An 18,610-nucleotide genomic window follows, 5' to 3' on the forward strand; every position below is an offset into this window, starting at 1 on the left:
TTGTGTAGCAACTGTTGTCTTCAGATAAAATCGATTGTGTATTCATTAAGGGCCCATACAAAAACTAATACATGGTACAGCCATGACCTCATTGCAATTATAGTCATGAATAATTTCACTGCAACAAACACATGCAGAGAATACAGATGCAAAACATTCAAATTGCATAGCATGTTCACAATTGCGCAAAAAAGTAATGAAGAGTCAACAGCATAAGTTTGCCAGTGAAAAACATCAACAGGGCTACATATTCCCAATCTGATCATGTCCCTCCATATTTGGATCTCATATGACATACATCATAGTACAGACAATCTTATTGAATCCAGCACAAACAGATAGCCAGAAAATCTAGGGTCCAGCGTGACCTGACCGGTGGATCACTCGGCGTCTCCATCGCCCGCGGCACCGGCGGCGGCCAGCTCCTGCTGCTGGAGGCGCTCGAGCGCCTTCTGGTGCGCCCAGGTCTCGATCGTGAGGTCGGGCTTGGCGTTGAGGCCGACGCCGAGGATGACGACGGTGAGGAACGAGGTGACGTAGCAGGGCAGCTCCCAGTCCTCCCACTTCCGCGACTCCCCCGGCGGCGGCGGGCGGTTGAAGAGGTACCCCTTGGGCCGCTCCTCGTGCCCCGGCGTCGTCCACCTCCCCGCGCCCTCGCCGCCACCGCGCACGCGCGACGCGGAGCGGAGCCGCGCGCGCAGCATGCCGCCCGCGGCCCCCGCGGCCGTCGAGATCGCCCGCATCGATGTCGCCGGTGGGGTGGCGTGCGTCTTCTGCGAGATTGGGGAATGGAGAGGCTGTGCTGTAGTGCTGAGGGGGGTGGGCGTGGGGACGAAGGGCCGGACTGGACTGGAGCTTGAAGAAGCGGATTGGGCTTGACTGTGCGAAGTGAAATGAGCTTACGGATTGGGGAAAAAGCCCAGTTGATCGAGATGAGTTGGGCTGGACCAGAAAAGACTTTCGGCTTCAGATTCGGAGATGGAAAGTGCCCAGCCCAATGGAAGCCAATGAGTGGGTGACAGTTCCAACTGAACCGCGTTTTTTTAGAGGGACTGAACCGCGTATATGCTTTCAGTAGAGTTCAGAAAAAGTTCTGGCGTGCGTATCAAAGATGTTCATTTGCTTACCGGTCTACCAGGCCATTTTAAAAACACACATCTCTAATTTGCACGTCAAAGAGCTTTAATGTTGACAGCAAGGTGCTCGTGGTAACTTCGTCACTTTAAAAGATTTGTCAGCTCGGTCTTAGACTACAATGGCAAAAAAAAAAGATCGAGTTTTGAAGAGGTAGTGTTACTCTTGCAAGCCAGGCGAGTTGCGGTTGCCCGCCACTTGTTCGCGTGAGCCATAAGCTTCCTTGCGGACTGATGCGGCGAACCGTTATGTACCGCAACTTTCCTGCATGCCTTGTGGAAGCCCATGTGCTCTCGCTGAAACCGCTGCAGTAGTTCGCCAGTTATACGCTGTCGCCGTTGATTTTCGTGCCTCTGTGTATGGAAGTCAGGCTTTCAAGCTATCAAGCTATATGCTTGCGTGCTCCCTCAGTTCATTCTACGAATTCAAAATTTTTCAAAAAAAATGTTATTTTACCTATTTAGAAAGTGTGTGCATATAAAAATCAATTACCACCAAATATGCATAATAAATAGAGGAAAATATGGTCATTTTACCTTCTGGTTAATCAATTTTATAATTTCTAGAATTACTTGTACTTTGGGACGAAGGAAGTACGTTGTAATAGCTTGTTGAAATTAGAAATTATCAAGAACTAATTCACTAAAATAATTTATAAAAGGTAAAAGAAAAAAATAAGGCATTAATATTGATTCTACGTGGAACACTTGTAACCGCTTTAATTCTAAATGAAAATAAGGTGAAAGAAAAGATAGCACAATAACACCACAGAAAATTTGAATAATAAAAACCAATTTGATGAATAAATAGCCATTTCAGGGCAGTGAGCATACCTTCTGCAACTATTTTAATGACAAATAGCTAACTCAGAATAAACAAGTAGCTACACATAAAAGTAGTAAAAAGAAGTCAATATAGAAGACTAAGTGCAATCTAAAACCTAACATCAACGTCATGTGACTCGTCTTTTGTTCCTTCATGATAATCTTTATGAGTGATACATGATACAAGTTGCAACTACTATAGTGACTAACGATCGACTCAAAATAAAAACACGAAGTAGATAATCGTAAACAATAGTAAAAAGACCAACAAGCAACTAGAACATGAAATATATTCTGAACCCTAGTTCTCAACACATCCTCACTAAGCAGCATCAATATAATCAGCTCGCCTCATGATCTTGGTAGTCTATCCAATGTCATTTATCTCAACCTAATGAACAGTCCTGAGGCCTTAAAGTATTATATGAATAATACTGAGATTTTTTTAATTTTAATCTAAAATTTTAATAATAATCTACGTGGATCTAAATTTCCAAGAACTAGTCATTTTGGTCACGCCAAAACTCGTGGCGCGACTCACTGAAAGATCGCGCCACATGCTTTGGCGCGACCAACCTGCCACGCTGGCAACTCAACTGACATGGCAAGGCTGAGTGTGACGTCCTGAAAAATCTACCAAAATAAAACACGCACTAAAAATAACTTTCAAAGTTTTTTTCATCGAGCTAAATTATCCCTAAACCCTAATCCCTTCCTAGAATTTTTTGCCGCCCCGACACCCGGTTTCAACCGTCGTTCCATTCCCCTTTTTTCTCCTCGCTACGCGTGCGTCGCCGTCCGACCGGACGACGCAACGCGCGTGGCCGACCGGCCCTGCGGTCGCCGCCGCGAATATTGCCGGCGCGCTCGCTCTCTCTCTCTTTCTCACTCTCCTTCTCTTTTTCTTTTTCTTTTTCCATTTTTCCTCCCTTTTCTTTTTTTCCTCCTTCTCCTCCCTTCCTTCCCTCTCCCCGCATGCTGCAGAGCAGCCCGCCGCCACGCCCGGCTCCCCGACCACGCCGGCCTGCCCAACCGCGCGCCCCGCCTTCCCAGCCGCGCCGAGCACCCCTGGGCCGTGCGCATGCACGCGCGCATGCACGCGCTCACCGCGCTCGGCGCACCGAGCCGCGCACGCCGCTAGTCACCACCACCGCCGCCTTCCTGTGCCCGCCCTCGCCGCCGGCCACGCACACGCACGCACTGCTCGCACAGCGCCACCGCCTCGCCGCTCGAGCCGCTCCGCGACAAGCACAGCGCCCAGGGCCCCTCCACGTGCTCGTCTCCCCCTGCGCGCCCTGCTCTGCCGAGCCGTCGCATCGCCGCGGCGAATCGCGTGCCGCGTCGCTCCACGACGCCCCGAGCGCCATTAATGGCCGTCCTCGGAGCTCGCCAGCCGGCCACCTGGCCCGCCCTCTCCACCGCCTCTCCCGGCCTATAAGTAGGACCTTCGCGCAGCTCTCGGCCACCACCACCGCTCTCGCCACCGTGCGCCCTCTCCGACCTTGCAGCGCCGCCGCAGCAAGCCGTTCCGCCCGCCTCCGCCGGCCACTGCAGAGCCACCTCCTCGCCCCGTCCCAGCTCAAGGTAGGGAGGGGAATCGAGCTACCTCGACCCCCAGCACCTCACCCACCGCCGCCAGCCCTCCTCCCCAGCCCGCAAGGCCGCCACCACAGCGCCGCCGCCCGCCGCCCCTTATGGCCAGGCCGCTTTGATCAGCCTCCGCCCGGGTTGCAGCCGGGGATCGGGCCTCCTGACCTCCCTCTCCCTTTTCCCCTCCCCACGGCCGCCGCCGAACCCCCCAGGGCCGTCGACGCCGCCCTCTCCCCTCCCCTGTTTTGGTCGCGGGAGAGGGGAATAAGAAGGGCAAATATGCCCAAAACACCCTGCCCTTCCCTCAAATTCTTAAAGAACCCCCCCCCCTTATATGTTACTTTTGAATAAAGGCCGTTCTACTTTTACTTATTTAGGGAACTAGCCCTCCATCGTATAAATTTAATTTCAATTATACCCCTACACTTTTCCAGAGTGGCCCCAATGTTTTCAAAAATTACAACCAAGCCCTTGCCCCTCAAAAATATTTACAAAAAGGCCCTTGAACCCCCGTTCGACCCCTAAACCTCCCTGTAACCTATCATTTGATGCACCAAATAATCTCCGATCGACCTGAAACTTTACCACACCATCCCTAACATAGTTTTAGCCATGCTATCAGGAAACCGCCCAAAAATATTACTTCTATCTCCATATCTTAATTGTTTCCGATACGCTCCCAGCGATAAAACCTTTATTTCTTTTTCTTGATTGTGTGCTTATTTGTGTGCGTCGTAGATCACGGTGTGAACGAGAGAGGACCCGTCGACGAGCAGCACTGCGAGCAAGTGAACGAGGACTAGTACCGCAACCCCGAACCCGAAGGACAGTACCTCGATCAGGACTCCCCGGAAGGCTTTGAAGACGGCAAGTTCAATCTCATCCTTTGATGCATGCTTTGTCCCAGTTTTTATAAACACAACCTATTAGCCTATTTTATAAAAATTGCATATGTTTTACCTGCTGAAAACATGGTTGGATAGCCACCCCTTAATTTGTTATAACCATTCCTTGACCACCTAGATTAATGTCTGAAAGTGATTTGTTTGGACGTTAATCGCTGCTAGAATGCTTATGAACTTAAACACAATACAACTTATTTTATAAAAGAAAAAATATGTGAGTGTGTAGAAAGGGAAAAATGTGAAATTTCGAAAGATGAGATTAGACGAGATGGATGGCACTTCTGTGTGAATTCCCGAATGGTGTGCTCGTGCCTGTGTGGCAGAGCAAGGAAGGGAGATATCCATCTTATCACAACTAAGAACCGAGTTGGTGTGTCATCTCACCTAACTCCGCTATCGTGCAAACCACTCGACCATTATATGGGCAACGGCTTAGCATAAACCCCACAAGTTAATCAGATAGCCATCAGGAGAGCTGAGAGCAACAGGTGATCAAGGAGAAGGGATTAGCTTCGTGTGACTTATGCCCCGGTTAAAACCTCTGTGATAGGTCAATGACCCCTTGGTGGATCCTGTGATGCCTAGTCAGGTCTAGCTAAGGTGGGTAATGGCTTTGTTGGGATCTGCACCGACACTACGGTGATCGAGCTGTGGTACCCCGCTTGTGGGTAAAGTTGCACACCTCTGCAGAGTTAAAATCTATTCGAATAGCCGTGCCCACGGTACTGGGCGAGTTACGGTGTGGTCACATAACTAGTGTTTTTTCTGGGAATGGACGGGTTGGCGTGAGTGGTTTTGGTAAAGTGTCCGGCAGTTGTGCCGTGTGCTACGGCGGATGAGGAGTCCGGTAGCAGCTTAAAACTTGGATCCTGTGTGGGTCAACACTACGTGTTACCCGGTACAAGAAAAACTTGCTTTGAAAATTCTTTCTTTCAAATGAACCCCTACATAAAAATTTGCTTTCCGCAAATTAAACCCTAGCCTTATCCTTGATTTACCCTATGCATTATATTCCATTTATACCCCTCCGTGGGTGTGGTTGGACTTGCTGAGTACGTTTGTACTCACCCCATTCTTAATTTTTACAGAGGAAGATCCAGACTTCATTCCCGAAGACGTTGAGTAGAGGTCCCGTCCTGCACCCAACTTTGCCTGTGGATAGGGTCACTCGCAGGAAGTTCCGTATGGCGCAAGACTCTGATGACCCCCTCTTCGTAGTTAATATTGTTGTGTGGGTGTTAGTTGTTATCCTCGCGATAGTGGCGCTTCACTGCCCACTTCCGCATAGAGTTGTACGGTGATGTACCATCTGATGTAATAAAAGTGTTATCAGCCTGCTGGGATTGATATTGTATCACTTTTAAGTCTTCTCTTATGAGGGGACGCTTCACTGAGTCGCGCCACTGTTATCGCCATAAATTAGCAGGATTAATTTATGGGCCGAAAGCAAGATGGGCTTGAAGCAGGAGATTGAAGAAGGCTTATAAATCGGCTCCTGCGTGAGCGTTTGGGCCACATGGGCCATGTATCTTTAGATTTAGTTCAAGATTAGTGATAGAGTCCGATCGGGACAAGATTAGTTTAGATTGTTTCCCAAGTCTCCGGACTATAAATATGTACCCTATGTTATTCATGAAAAGAAGAACGTCATCACGTCTCACAAACAACAACTCTCGGCGCATCACCATCCCTAATCTTAGGGTTTCATCCAAGTAAGCGCCATGCTGCCCTGATCGCTTCTCGCGATCAGGGTAGCGTTGTTCTTACCTTTACCTTAGTATTACTCGTACTGAAGCGTTTTTTATGGCGAGTAGTACTAGTTATCTTGATGTTCGTAGCATGGCTTTTAATAGATCTATCGTGCTTTGTTGCTTATCATCTACGAACATCATGTTGCCTTTATGTGATCATGTCATCATCTTATACTAGCTCTCGTTGCATAGAGTTAGCTGTGTAAAGGCAACACCCTGCTTCTTTTGCGTCTGGTAGATCTAATCTATTATGGTTTGCTCTTTTTCTTAAGAGTTGGTGTAATATGTGCTAGGTTAGGCCTTGCAAACGGGTTGGATGATCCGGTGGCGTGTTAGATGCTCTGCTCTAGTCTTAACAGGGAATTGATCCGGGAATCGGCTCTTGCTAGTTCTTAGGCCTCTGTTTTGGTTATGGTTTAGTTATCTGTTACGTTTATTAGGCCCAATCACGTGTAGGATGTTCCGATCTAGCAGTGAAGCTTTTACCGTTGTGGATTAGATCAATTAGATTTAATTGAAGCAGCTTTACAGTTATTCGCTTTAATCATCAATATTCGGATGCAAACAGATCCCATCTGACACCGAGACTCGATCGGCTCTTTAAAGCCGATGCAAGAGTCGTCCCGGGGAGCCGACCACGGCTCGGACTTATGTTTCCACGTGTTTGTGTATGCAGGCAAATCGTCGCAAGCACGTCCGTACCTTCCTGATCGGGTATAGGTCAGGTGGCATGCCCTGCGTCTTCACAAGCTGCGACGTGTGCTGGAATTGCGGGCCGTCAACGAGAGAGCAGTGCCTGCCAGCGCCCCGGCAACCTCCCGACTCTTCGTGTTGCCTGTCGCTGCTCGCCGGTGGGTTTCGACCGACAACAGCCACATACTTTGGCGTGACTCTTCAGCGAGTCATGTCGTGCAGCGTGGCGCGACTCTTAAAGGAGTCGTGCCGTCCGGCGTGGCACGACTCAACTTAATAAACGATCACCTCTTCTTCCTCCTCTGTTTCTTCCCCCCGCCCCTCCCACCCGACTTGATCTTCATGGCACCGCCCCTTCCCCCTCTAAATCCACTCTATCCTCCACCCGATTCGAAGGGAAAACGAAGGGATATTATCAATTCTTGTAGGTAACTCTTCCATTCTAATTGATTGGTTTTTCTTCATTTCGTGGATTTTATAGGATTTGAGTTGGTTGAGGTTGTTATGGTGATCGCGCTTGCATTTTCTCTGACAACTCTTATTTAATAGCTGAAGTTAAACACTAATTCCAATTGAAACTAGATATCAATTGAAACTATTGGCTCTATTATGTTGCGAAAGTAATCTCTTTGCGAAATCTTTGTTGCATTGCAATGGAGATCTATTTCATGTCCGTTGTGCAGCTCATGTCCTTAATCTTACTAGCAGTGCCCATCTGCGGCACGCACATGTTTTAAAATCAAGAGATTTCTCGCATAGGTCCACATGCGGCATGCGCACATGTTTATTTAGTAGTTTTGCACGTTTCCAGTCACATGTTTAAAATGTAGAATAGGAATTTCGTAAGTGAAGTTTGCATGGTACACATAATCCAAGAAACAGAAAATCATTAGCCCTTTCTCATCCAATCTCTCATGGATGAAGTCTCCTATCTAACAGAAAATCATTCAACAGGTTTACAATATGTATTTGACAACTGTCCTCACATGGATGAAGTCTCCTATCCACCATCATTGTTTACCATTAAAGTAAACATAAAGATTCTTTGCTACAAATATAGCACTCATAACGACAAGCTCTACATTAGTTTAGCCACCACCATTAGCCCTTTCTCATCCAATCTCTCAAACATCTTCCACCTCTTCAAGGCCCTTTAGCTTAAAAGAATTTACTGCAAGGATAGCAGATGAGGTAAGACAGAAAGTTATTTCACATTGCAACCAAATGGTTTAAACAGATCAGGTAAGCGCGAACATTGGCATCATAAACTTTTCAACATGAAGAAGAATTATGGCCTCACATGATTGCTTTGTCATCCTCAAATTGAGTTGCAGTAGTAGGATCAAAGGCAGTGTTCGTTGCTGCCAAATTATCAAAGATATTGGAGAATTAGAGACTCAAACTTGGAGCCGCAGCAATCACATGATCTAAGAACTACTGACATATAACAAGCAAGCTCAAGACAACCTGATGTGATGCGCGGTGGGGGTCCTGGTCAGGCTTGTGTTGAAATCGCATGTGTAGCGGCACGTAGACCGTAGGTCGTGACCTCTTTTTCTTGCCCTTTCTGCAAACTTCATGTTCATTATCAAACAATAAGTTTCTCTGGTAACCAATAGAATTGACAAAACAAAGTTTTATGATCAACACAGTACACTTGACATGTTAAAGATAATCCTGATGCCCAGATTCATTTGGCTAATCACATTGAAAAAAAAAACTGCTAGTGGCTCTCAACCTACATGCTGGAAGGGGAAACCAAGAAAAATGATAACTGGCTCAAGTTTTGTATCTATAGCGGACATTTCTGCAAGCATATTAAACCATCTCTTAACATAATTTATGGTGAAAAATCTAATTCAGCCTGCTCATGAACACCACATTTTAGAAGTGAAACTTTCTAAGAAAAAAATCATTCAATTATGTTGAAGTACCACCTGAATTTCTGCATTTCTTAAGAACAATTACCTTCATTGTACAGATGGCAAAATACCTTGAAAAATATTGAATGCGTAATATGCTTTTCGCTTATTGGAGATGTCGTAATGTTACATTACCGACTGAGTTAGCAGGCCATCGTGGTCATTTAAACCTTCGCCTCCATTGGTAACTGAGACATGGAGAAAGCGTTTGTTGTTAGACGGATTCAAAGCTAATTAAAATATTTTGCCCACTCGTACTGGATTCTGTAGAGCAGTTTGCTAACCTCTTTACCACTAAATCTATACATGTAATCTGTGCAGATCAAACCATGGACAAAAATTGAATGTACAAAGCAGTTCTCGATATCAAGAAAATCTACCCTGCGTATGAGACATGAACTAAAATGCACACTAAGCAATGCACCGAAATGAAGACGAAGTTTGAGAAATATTGGAAAATCTCATACTCAAATTGCTTACTAGATATACTTGATCCTCGATTCAAGTTTGGATTTGTTGAGTTTCACTTAAACAAGGCTTTTAGAGACATAGCTAGTGTTCACATTGATTAAGTAGGTACAACTATAAGAAGTTTGTACAATGAATACTCATCTCATATGAAATGGGAGAGTCTTTTAATTCTTCTGCTCAAGAAGGTGAGATTGCAAGTTGAGGAAAAGTTTACTCGTATGGCAATTTATTCCTGTGTAATAATGATAGCTTTGATATTTTACACTGGTAGAAAATGCATGCACCAAAATATACAATTCTAGCTTGTATTGCCCGTGATGTATTGCCTGTAACAACATCTACTGTTGCAGCCCAGTCTGCATTTAGTACGGGTGGGCGAATCGTCAGTGACCATTAGTTGAGTCGCGCCACGCCGCACGGCGCGACACCCTAAAGAGTCGCGCCACGCCGAACGGCACGACTTCTTTAAGAGTCGCGCCATGCCGCACGGCACGACTCACTGAAGAGTCACGCCAAAGCATGTGGCGCGACTCAGCCTTGCCAGGTCAGCTGAGCTATCAGCGTGGCAGATTGGTCGCGCCAAAGCATGTGGCGCGACTCTTCAGTGAGTCACGCCACGAGTTTTGGCATGACTAAAAGAGCTAGTCCTTGGAAATTTAGATACACACAATTTATTATTAAAATTTTAGATTAAAAAGGGTTAAAATTAAAAAAATTATAATACTGAAGCAAGGTTCTCCAATGGCCAAGAAGTTTGTGAAAAAACTAATGAATGGAATGTTGTATACTAATTTTGATCCCCCTCGGGATATAGAAGACTATGAGGATTTTGCCAACTTTGTTCTTCATGATTTGATTGTTTTGTGAAAAATACTTGTAACTGAAGCATTTTGTTTTAATTAACTGTTGGTTGTAGTGAACTCCATGACTATACTGAATATACTTATGTTGAGTTATAGTGTAATTGTCACCTAATGCACTGGTATTTAAAGTTTGTATTATAGTTTTTGTGCACAAAAAAATTATTTTTCCTACACTAGTTTTTATCATTGTTAATAATAAGATATAAAAATATCTAAATAACTAAGTAATATTAAGCACATGGAATTCCATTCAGCCTAGTTTGTTATGAGTAATAATTTATAAAAGCTTGGTAGTCATAATTTTTTAGACATTAAGATGTAGAATCAAACATAGGATCTAATTACTTTTGTGATGCCTTTGTATGGAGGTGTAATGATCTCCTGTTTGTATTTGATTTTTGTTAAATTCCAATTAGTAAAGTTCATTATAAGTTGTAATTTCAAAAAAACATACATGCAGGAGTCTATTTTATAGAAGTGTTGTTCTTGTACAAAACACTATAAGTATCTACTGTATGCACTTGATTTTTTAAGACTTGTTCAAATGATGTTTCTAGAATTGTTACTTTTTTGTACTTGTCTGGTTGATAAATGTGAATGTATGATATTTTTTGTTCATATGGGCCCACAATACATATATAAGAGACTTTAGCTGTTGCTAACTTGAATGGATGGGTGTGCTATAATTTAGAAGATTACATCACCAAAACTTCTAAAAAAGTTGTGACAGAATGAAAGTTAATGATCATGTGATTCTCCCACCATTTGAGATAAGTAGGAATTCACATCGTCTCAGGCGTCGTGTAATGTTACCAAAGACCTTTCTGGTGGAGGGAGAACCGCAAACTCCATTCGCTTAAACAGTCGTTTATTCTGTTTATCCATGCCCACACCTATTCAAACTCTTGGACTGTCAATGGATGATTAATCACTGAATGGAAAATGTCGTTAAAGTTCTTCTTCTCAAATCGTGCATACAATTCGTTGAGAAGTGGCATAAACTTAATCAAGACATGCCATCTGCACAAGCGGTGGATTGTCTTGGGGAACACCTTTTTTATAGCCTCTGGCATCACCGGGTCCTGGTTTGTTGGTGACAAGAAAAATACTACTAGTTATCGATAGGCAAACATGGTGAAACGGTGTGTAAAAGGGTTTTTTTGATACAGTAGACTAATATGACTATGATCCAAAGATAAAGGGCCATAACATCTAAATATGATACACATATGCGCGATATATGATGATATAGGAGATTAATAAACATAGAACTTGGGTCAATGTAGGGATTAAGATAAATGACCTGTGAGGATCACCCTCGGCTCAGCCCCACATATGCATCTTTCGAAGGTAGAGAAAACCCACTCAAATGTCTCGGTGGTCTCGTCACCAAGAAGCGTGAATGCAAACAAAACATTCTTCGTATGGCATTGCTACCGCCCACAAATATCGCAAGAGGCTTGTTGTATGCATTGGTGCGGTGCGTGGTGCCGAAGGTGAAGACATCACCAAAGTCAACGTATTGACCCTGCTGACTGGCATAGGACCAGAGAATGGTCCTTATCTTGCCCTCCTTGTCCAATAGGTAGTCGTAGAAAAACTGTGGGTTCTCATCCTTGCATTGGCCAAAGAACTCTACCAGCTTTGCGATATCATTGGTTTGTGATATCATTGGTTTTGTTTTCGCGGCCACGATCTACACGCCTGTAAAAAAATGATCGTTGTGATTTCAATAAGCCGGGGGAAGAGCAGTCACATACTGCACAGGAAATGATCGTAGAGGGGATGAATTGACTTGCATATTCTCAAGCTCGTGCTTAGAGAGGGGCATGTTTTCTAGCCCTCCATGCATATTTTCCATGAAGTCGATGATGAAGGACGGGGGAACATAGGCGTCATAAATCTGGTTGATGAATTCTTTATAACCGGGGTCCCACCTCTTCGCGAAATAACAGTGTTTTGCTGCCTGCTTTGTGAGCATCGGGTGGTTATGTGAGAATTGTGAGTGATGTAACCTCTTTGTTGGGTCCCAAATGCTTGTGTAGTTTCAGTCCAGCCTTGCAGCCTCCTCTTATCGTACTGTCCTTAGGGTCAGTATCGTCCCTGGCTGTGCACCCGCCCTCCCTAGTACAAACCAACCTCTTCGGCATACACATAGTAGAAGTAGTATGCATGCTCCACAGAAGCGAATGTCATATCCACTCGGGGCACTATCTCTGGACGCATGTCAGCAGCCTGAAACAAAGTATACATCAAATTATGAATTCTCATAACACATAAAACTCATGTAATATTGGTATAGACAACATACAAGAACAGTCATAACGCACTCTACTAGTACCCAGTCCGGGCAAAAGGAATCACAAGTGGTCAGAAACACACACAGGAAACCCCAATTGGCCGCAAGAATACCGAACCACCAGCAGGAAAGCATGGTCTTTTTTCCGTACCTTTGCACATGTGTGATATAAATGTCATTGCAGTTGACATAGAAATCAAGAGAGCCGCCCAACTTCACACAAAGACCCATGTTACTCCTGTCATAGAACATATACAACATGGTCGTATTCATGTGGCTGTTCAGAGACTCTATACATGAAGATAAAATCAATACCCCCGTATAGAAGTAACACGCAGAGGGTCCCTAACACATGGCAGAACCGTCGTACCGATAAGCAATGATATTCAAGATTGGCAAAGAAACCCCAATTTTTGGTGGTTTTATACATGAAAAGGCGTCCTTTTTTTTTGAAATCCAGGGTTACGGTATAAGAAGCATGATTACTATGTGTGTGTGCGTGTTCATTTTGGCTGGATGGCAATGAAGGATGGCTAACTGTGTGGGTAGTTATTGATGTTTAGAATGTGTATAGTTAGCCGGATGTGTGCATAATTTGGTTGTGTGGTGAAGAGGAATGCTAGGAGGGCGCTGCTGATTTTGTAAATTGATAGGGTACTAGCTTGTTATTGTCTCACTGAACTAATATTGGGAGACCTGTGCTGTTGGACTAAAAAAATTATGGAAGTGTGTTGTTGATGATCATACTTGTATTTTTGTGTGTAATATTGATCAAACATATAACTTTTCATCTTTATTTTATTGGAATGTGATAGAGGTGTTTTTACCATTATATGGCTGGCAACCAAACAAAACAGGTGCCACAACGTTTTGCCATACATTTGTGGCAATCCAAATACTAGCTATATCAATTTTATCACAACTTAGGGTGTGTTTAGATGAAACACAAAAAAATTTTGCGACAAAATCTTGCTAATTTGAAGTACTAAATGAAGTCTATTTACAAAACTTTTTGCACAGATGAGTTGTAAATCGTGAGACGAATCTAATGATGCTAATTAATCCATGATTAATTAATAATCAGCAGATGGTTACTGTAGCATCGCTGTTGCAAATCATGGATTATGTAGGCTCATTAGATTCGTCTCGCGATTTACAGCCCATCCATGCAAAAAGTTTTGTAAATAGACTTCATTTAGTACTTCATATATGTGTCGAAATATTCGATGTGATGTTTTTTTAGGAGTTCATGGGATGGAAACTAAACAAGTCCTTGCCAACCAAACAGTGTGGTTTTGGCACAATGTGCAGCTTGCCACAACTATAGCCGGTACTAACCTAGGCATGGCAAGCTGCGGCCGGCAACCAAACACCCCCAGAAGAGCCACGGTGAGTGCTGTCCGTCCGTGGAGTAGCCATTAATGGAGCAGGCACTAGCCACTATATGAGGTGAGCGTAATGACAGGACGGACAAGCGCGCAGCAACGAGGATGCCCAGGAAAGGAGTGGAGTACTGGCCCGGAAACAGAGCTACATTAATTAAATATAATCGTGAAATAGTAGTGACAGAAATGGAAGGACGCCCCAAATCATACTCCGGTGAATAAGCCCGCCGGCACGTATCATATTCAATTATTCATAGATCCATATGACAAATTTTCTTTGATGATGAATTGATGATAATGTAATCGCCCTGCGTTGCCACGGGGGCCAGCCTGATACTCCGGTGCACGTCAGAAACATGTGCTGATGTCCAAGCATAGCACTATGGCACATACTTCATACTTAACTGAACATAGTTGACAGTGACAGTTGACAGGTGTCCATGCATCACGCACTATTTAGAATTCAAAAGCCATGCAGCTTACCGTTAAGGGTCTATTTGGCAGGGCTCCGACCCCGGCTCCAAAACCGGCTCCAGCCGGAGCTCTGCCCAACGGTGCTGAAACCCGACTCCGGCTCCAGCTCAGACGCTAAAGCCCCAGGATTCCCGGTGACCGGAGCGGGAGGGAGGGTGAGGAGCCACAAAATGCTAGCTCCAAGTGGCTCCGGCTGCTCCTCCATCTCGCTTTCCACCTTTGCCCTCCTCCCTTCTCGCGCGCTGCGTCTCCTCGCGGGAGCTGAGGCGCGGCAGCGCAGGGCGGGGCGGGAGCCTGAGCGATGGCGGGCCACGGCGGGGGCGGAGGACGGCGGTGCCGCGGCACGAGCAAGAGAAGGAGGGCGGAGCTGCCGATGCTGCCGGGGCCGAGCCGAACGAGGAGGGCGGAGCTGCCGGCGCCGCTGGGGCCGAGCAGGATGAGGGGGGCAGAGCTGCCGGCGGCGTCGGGGCCGAGCGGGAGGGGCAGATCCGCCGCCGCCACCGTGGCTGAGCCGTACCAAGGGTGCTGAGGTGCCCGCGGCCGAGCAAGACGAGTGGGCCGGAGGTGCTGGCGGCGCCATGGCCGAGCAGGAGGAGGGCGCGCGGAGTGGCAGCAAGGAAGAGCGAGGGGGAAGAGGGTGGAGGTGCCGGCGTTGAGGCATTGGCCTATTGGGCGTCGGGAGGAAGAAATGATAAGGAGAGATGAATTGAGAAAAAATAGATTGATAAGGGTAGTACAGTCATTTTACATTTTCTGTGTATATTAAATAACTAGAAGGAGCTGTTTCGCCAAACGTTTTCTAAAACAGCTCCAATTCCACCGAAAAAAGCCGCTCCAACGGTGAAGCCGGAGCCAAAGCTGTTGCCAAACAGACCCTAATATCCACAAACAACTTCTCATACAAGCTCTCAGCACCTCTTTAATCCTTTTGCTTTCAGACACTTGTACCAACCCAAACTTTAACCAAAGATAAATAAAAAAACTAAAGACGAGGAAACCAGAAGAAAGAACACACATTTTCTTCTTTCTTTTCCCCCTCTCAATCACACCACAACACGGCAAACTACCATCTATACCCAAACCTATACGAGATACGACCACCCAGGTTAACCACGCAGCACGCACGTACACACTCCTACGTACGGGCGCCGGCACACGGGCGTAAAAAGTTTGTTACGCGCCGTGCACGGTACACCACGTCACACACACATTGTACGTAGCACGGCTAGTAACAGCGCAACCGGCCGGCCGGACTGCCGGCTCACGTGCACTTGCCGAGCGGCCCGCCGCAGAGGCAGGTGTTGCCGCCGAACGAGTCGGCGTCGAGGTGGTCGAACGGCGGGCCGGCGGGGATGGCGCCGCACAGCCGGTTGTGGCTGAGGTCCAGGTGCCCCACGTAGGCCGCCGCCGCCAGCGACCGCGGCACGCCGCCGCTGAGCCGGTTCCGCGACAGGTCCAGCAGCATGAAGTAGGAGCGCGGCGTGAACACGTCCGGCACGGCGCCCTTCAGGGCGTTCCGGCTCAGGTTCAGGATCCCGAGCCCGCTGTTCCGGAGCAGGCTCGCCGGGATGCTCCCCGACAGCCGGTTCGCGCCGAGGTATAGCGACGTGAGCACGCGGCCGGAGCCGAGGCCGTCGGGGATCGCGCCGGTGAGCTGGTTCTCGGACAGGTCGAGGTCGGCGAGCCGGGGCATGGACGACACCGACGGCGGGATGGGGCCCGACAGCCGGTTCCGCCCGAGCAGCGCGCGGCTGAGCATGGCGAGCTTGCCGAAGTCGGAGGGGACGCGGCCGGTGAGCTGGTTGTTGGCGAGGTCGAGGTGCTTGAGGGCGGCGAGGGAGGTGATGGCGCCCGGGATGGGGCCGGAGAGGAGGTTGTCGGCGAGGTTGAGCACGGCGAGGCGGGAGAGGCCGCCGACGGACGGCGGGATCCCGCCGGTGAGGCGGTTGCCGGGGAGCTCGAGGATGCGGAGGTAGGGGAGGTCCGTGGCGACGCAGGACGGGACGGGCCCGGAGATCTGCTTCCAGTCGGCGAGCACGAGCGACGAGAGGCGGCCCAGGCGGCACACGGCGTCGGAGATGTACCCGGACATGACGCCCGACGCCGGGCGCCCCGCGGGGGCCATCACGGCGTCCTCGGCCTCGCCGCGGAGGGAGAGGTCGGCGACGCGGCCGTCGGTGGGGTCGCAGCCCACGCCGTACCAGCCGGCGCAGCAGTCGGTGCCCGCCCACGACGAGAACACGCCCAGGCGCGCCTCCGACAGCGCCGCGCGGATCGACAGCAGCGCGTCGCGGTCCGCCGCCGAGCACGCCGCCGCGGCCGGGACGAGAACGAGCACAAGCACGGCGAGCGCGAGGAGCGCCGGGGCGACAGCCATGCGCCCGGCGGGGGACGCCGTTGCCGTTGCCATCGCCACTGCGGATATGGCTTTGGCTCGAGTGGACGGCAGTGGCGCAGTGCCGAGTCGCGACTGACTGACGAGCTCGATTGTTTAGTAAGGCTGGCAGAGTGTTCAATTGACCCTTTTGGCCTCCCGCAAGCGCGTTCGTTATCTTTGCTTGTTGCTTCATCAAGCGTAGTACTAGAAGCCAGCTGAGCATTTTGGGCCACATCCAAATCCATGCGGCGTTTCTGACAGAGATACGAGGGACCAACGGTCTAAATGGCGGTTTTGCCCACAGGTTGAGTAAAATGCACGGCCGGCCTCTAAACTTGGCAGCAGGTGTCATCTAGGTCCTTGAACTCCCAAAATACACATCTACATCCCTAAACTTGCTAATTGGTTTATGTGGGGTCCAAATCACCGTTTCTCATATTAACTGCTAGCGTGTCAAGCTGACCGGGCACCTAACATGTGGAGCCCACATGTCAGATGCACCTCCCTCCGCCTTTCACAGCCATGGCTGACACAGCGGTGGCGCGGCTTCTCCACCGGAGCGCGTCTAGCCGCCGACGCACTGGACCTTGCCTGCGTCCAGGGCAACCTGCTGGCAGCGCCAGCGTGCGCGGAGGCGTGGCGAAGTCTTGCACAGGGGCGGCCCGCAACGGGCGCATGCCGGCGTGGCGGTATTTCGGCGGTGCGGCGTCGGGATTGAAGGGGGGAGAGGCTCGATTGAGGATGGAGCGACTCCAGCATGGCTCATGGAGTGACGACGCGCATCTCCAGCGGGAGACGTCGCGTGCGTGCTCCGCCGCCGCTCCGCCCCGGACGGACGCGCGGGAGCCGCCGTGGGCGAGCTCTACCGCCGCTCCGTCTTGGAAGGGTGCGCGGGAGCCGCCGCTCCTGCTCCGTTCGCCGGCCCCGCCGGCGAGCCGCCTCGCCGCACCGCCCTAACCCTGCTCCCTCCGCCACCTCCGACGACGAGCTGTGCCGCCCCCTCCCTACTCCCTCCGGCGGCGATGAGGGCTCGAGCTTCGATCTTCGAGCGGCCGTGCCATGGCTGAGCTCGTCCGAGCCGGCCGCTTGCCCCTTCTTCGCCCCGCTGGACGGATTCGGCGAGGGCGCGAGGCCGCCGCCGGCGGCGGCGTGTGCACCAGCGAGCGCGCGAGGCCGGCGGCGGCCGCGCCCTGGACGGGCGAGCTCTGCTGCAGCTCGGCCCAGGACGGGCACACAGGAGCCGTCGCAGGCGTGCTCCGCTGCCGCTCCACCCAGGACGGGCGCGCGGGAGCCGCCGCGAGTGAGCTCCGCCGCTGCTCCGCCCCGGACGGATGCCTGGGAGCTGCCGTGGGCGAGCTCTGCCGCTGCTCCGTCTTGGAAGGGCGCGCGGGAGCCGCCGCGGCCGAGCTCCAACGCCGCACGGCCCCGGACAGGAACGAGCTCGTGGAGCGGCGGCGCATCTCCGAGGTGCCTCTCCGGCGGTGGCGATCAACGCTTGTCGGGGCATGGAGTGGTGGCGGAGCATGCTTGCGGCAGCTCCCGCGTGCCCATCAGCGGCGGAGCGGTGGCTCCTGCGCTCGCGTGGGGTGGAGCGGACGGCGGAGCTCGCCGGTGGGAGGAGCGGCGCGCTCGCTGGGGCGGAGCGGACGGCAAAGCTCGTCCGACAGCATGGTTGGGAGGAGGGAGGTGCACCTGACATGTGGGCCCCGCATGTCAGGTGCCCAGTCAGCTTGATACGCTGGCGATTTAACATGAGTAATGGTGATTTGATCCCCACGTGAACCAATTAGCAAGTTTAGGGATTTAGATGTGCATTTTGGGAGTTTAGGAATTTGGATGACACCTGCTGCCAAGTTTAGGGGACGGCAGTGCATTTTACTCCCACAGGTTTACGTGTGGCATCAGAGGTGATCGGATTTACA

The 18,610-nt window shown here is 49.4% G+C and overlaps 3 protein-coding genes across 3 annotated transcripts; all 3 read right to left on the reverse strand.

Annotated features, from left to right (window-relative positions):
- Window positions 1-132: 132 nt before the first annotated feature.
- Window positions 133-839, reverse strand: LOC120712786. Its single transcript, XM_039998665.1, has one exon. The coding sequence runs from the start codon at window positions 741-743 to the stop codon at window positions 381-383; it is 363 nt and encodes a 120-aa protein (XP_039854599.1). The 5' UTR covers window positions 744-839; the 3' UTR covers window positions 133-380.
- Window positions 840-15,170: 14,331 nt separating this feature from the next.
- Window positions 15,171-16,857, reverse strand: LOC120712787 (DNA damage-repair/toleration protein DRT100-like). Its single transcript, XM_039998666.1, has one exon. It carries the CDS (start codon window positions 16,719-16,721, stop codon window positions 15,573-15,575), a length of 1,149 nt encoding a protein of 382 aa, XP_039854600.1. The 5' UTR covers window positions 16,722-16,857; the 3' UTR covers window positions 15,171-15,572.
- An 835-nt stretch (window positions 16,858-17,692) lies between these two features.
- Window positions 17,693-18,148, reverse strand: LOC120713521 (60S ribosomal protein L22-like). The gene has a single exon (XM_039999461.1). The coding sequence runs from the start codon at window positions 18,146-18,148 to the stop codon at window positions 17,693-17,695; it is 456 nt and encodes a 151-aa protein (XP_039855395.1).
- Between the last annotated feature and the right edge of the window lie 462 nt (window positions 18,149-18,610).

The sequence above is a fragment of the Panicum virgatum genome, chromosome 6K (assembly GCF_016808335.1).
Source record: "Panicum virgatum strain AP13 chromosome 6K, P.virgatum_v5, whole genome shotgun sequence".
Taxonomy (NCBI): domain Eukaryota; kingdom Viridiplantae; phylum Streptophyta; class Magnoliopsida; order Poales; family Poaceae; genus Panicum; species Panicum virgatum.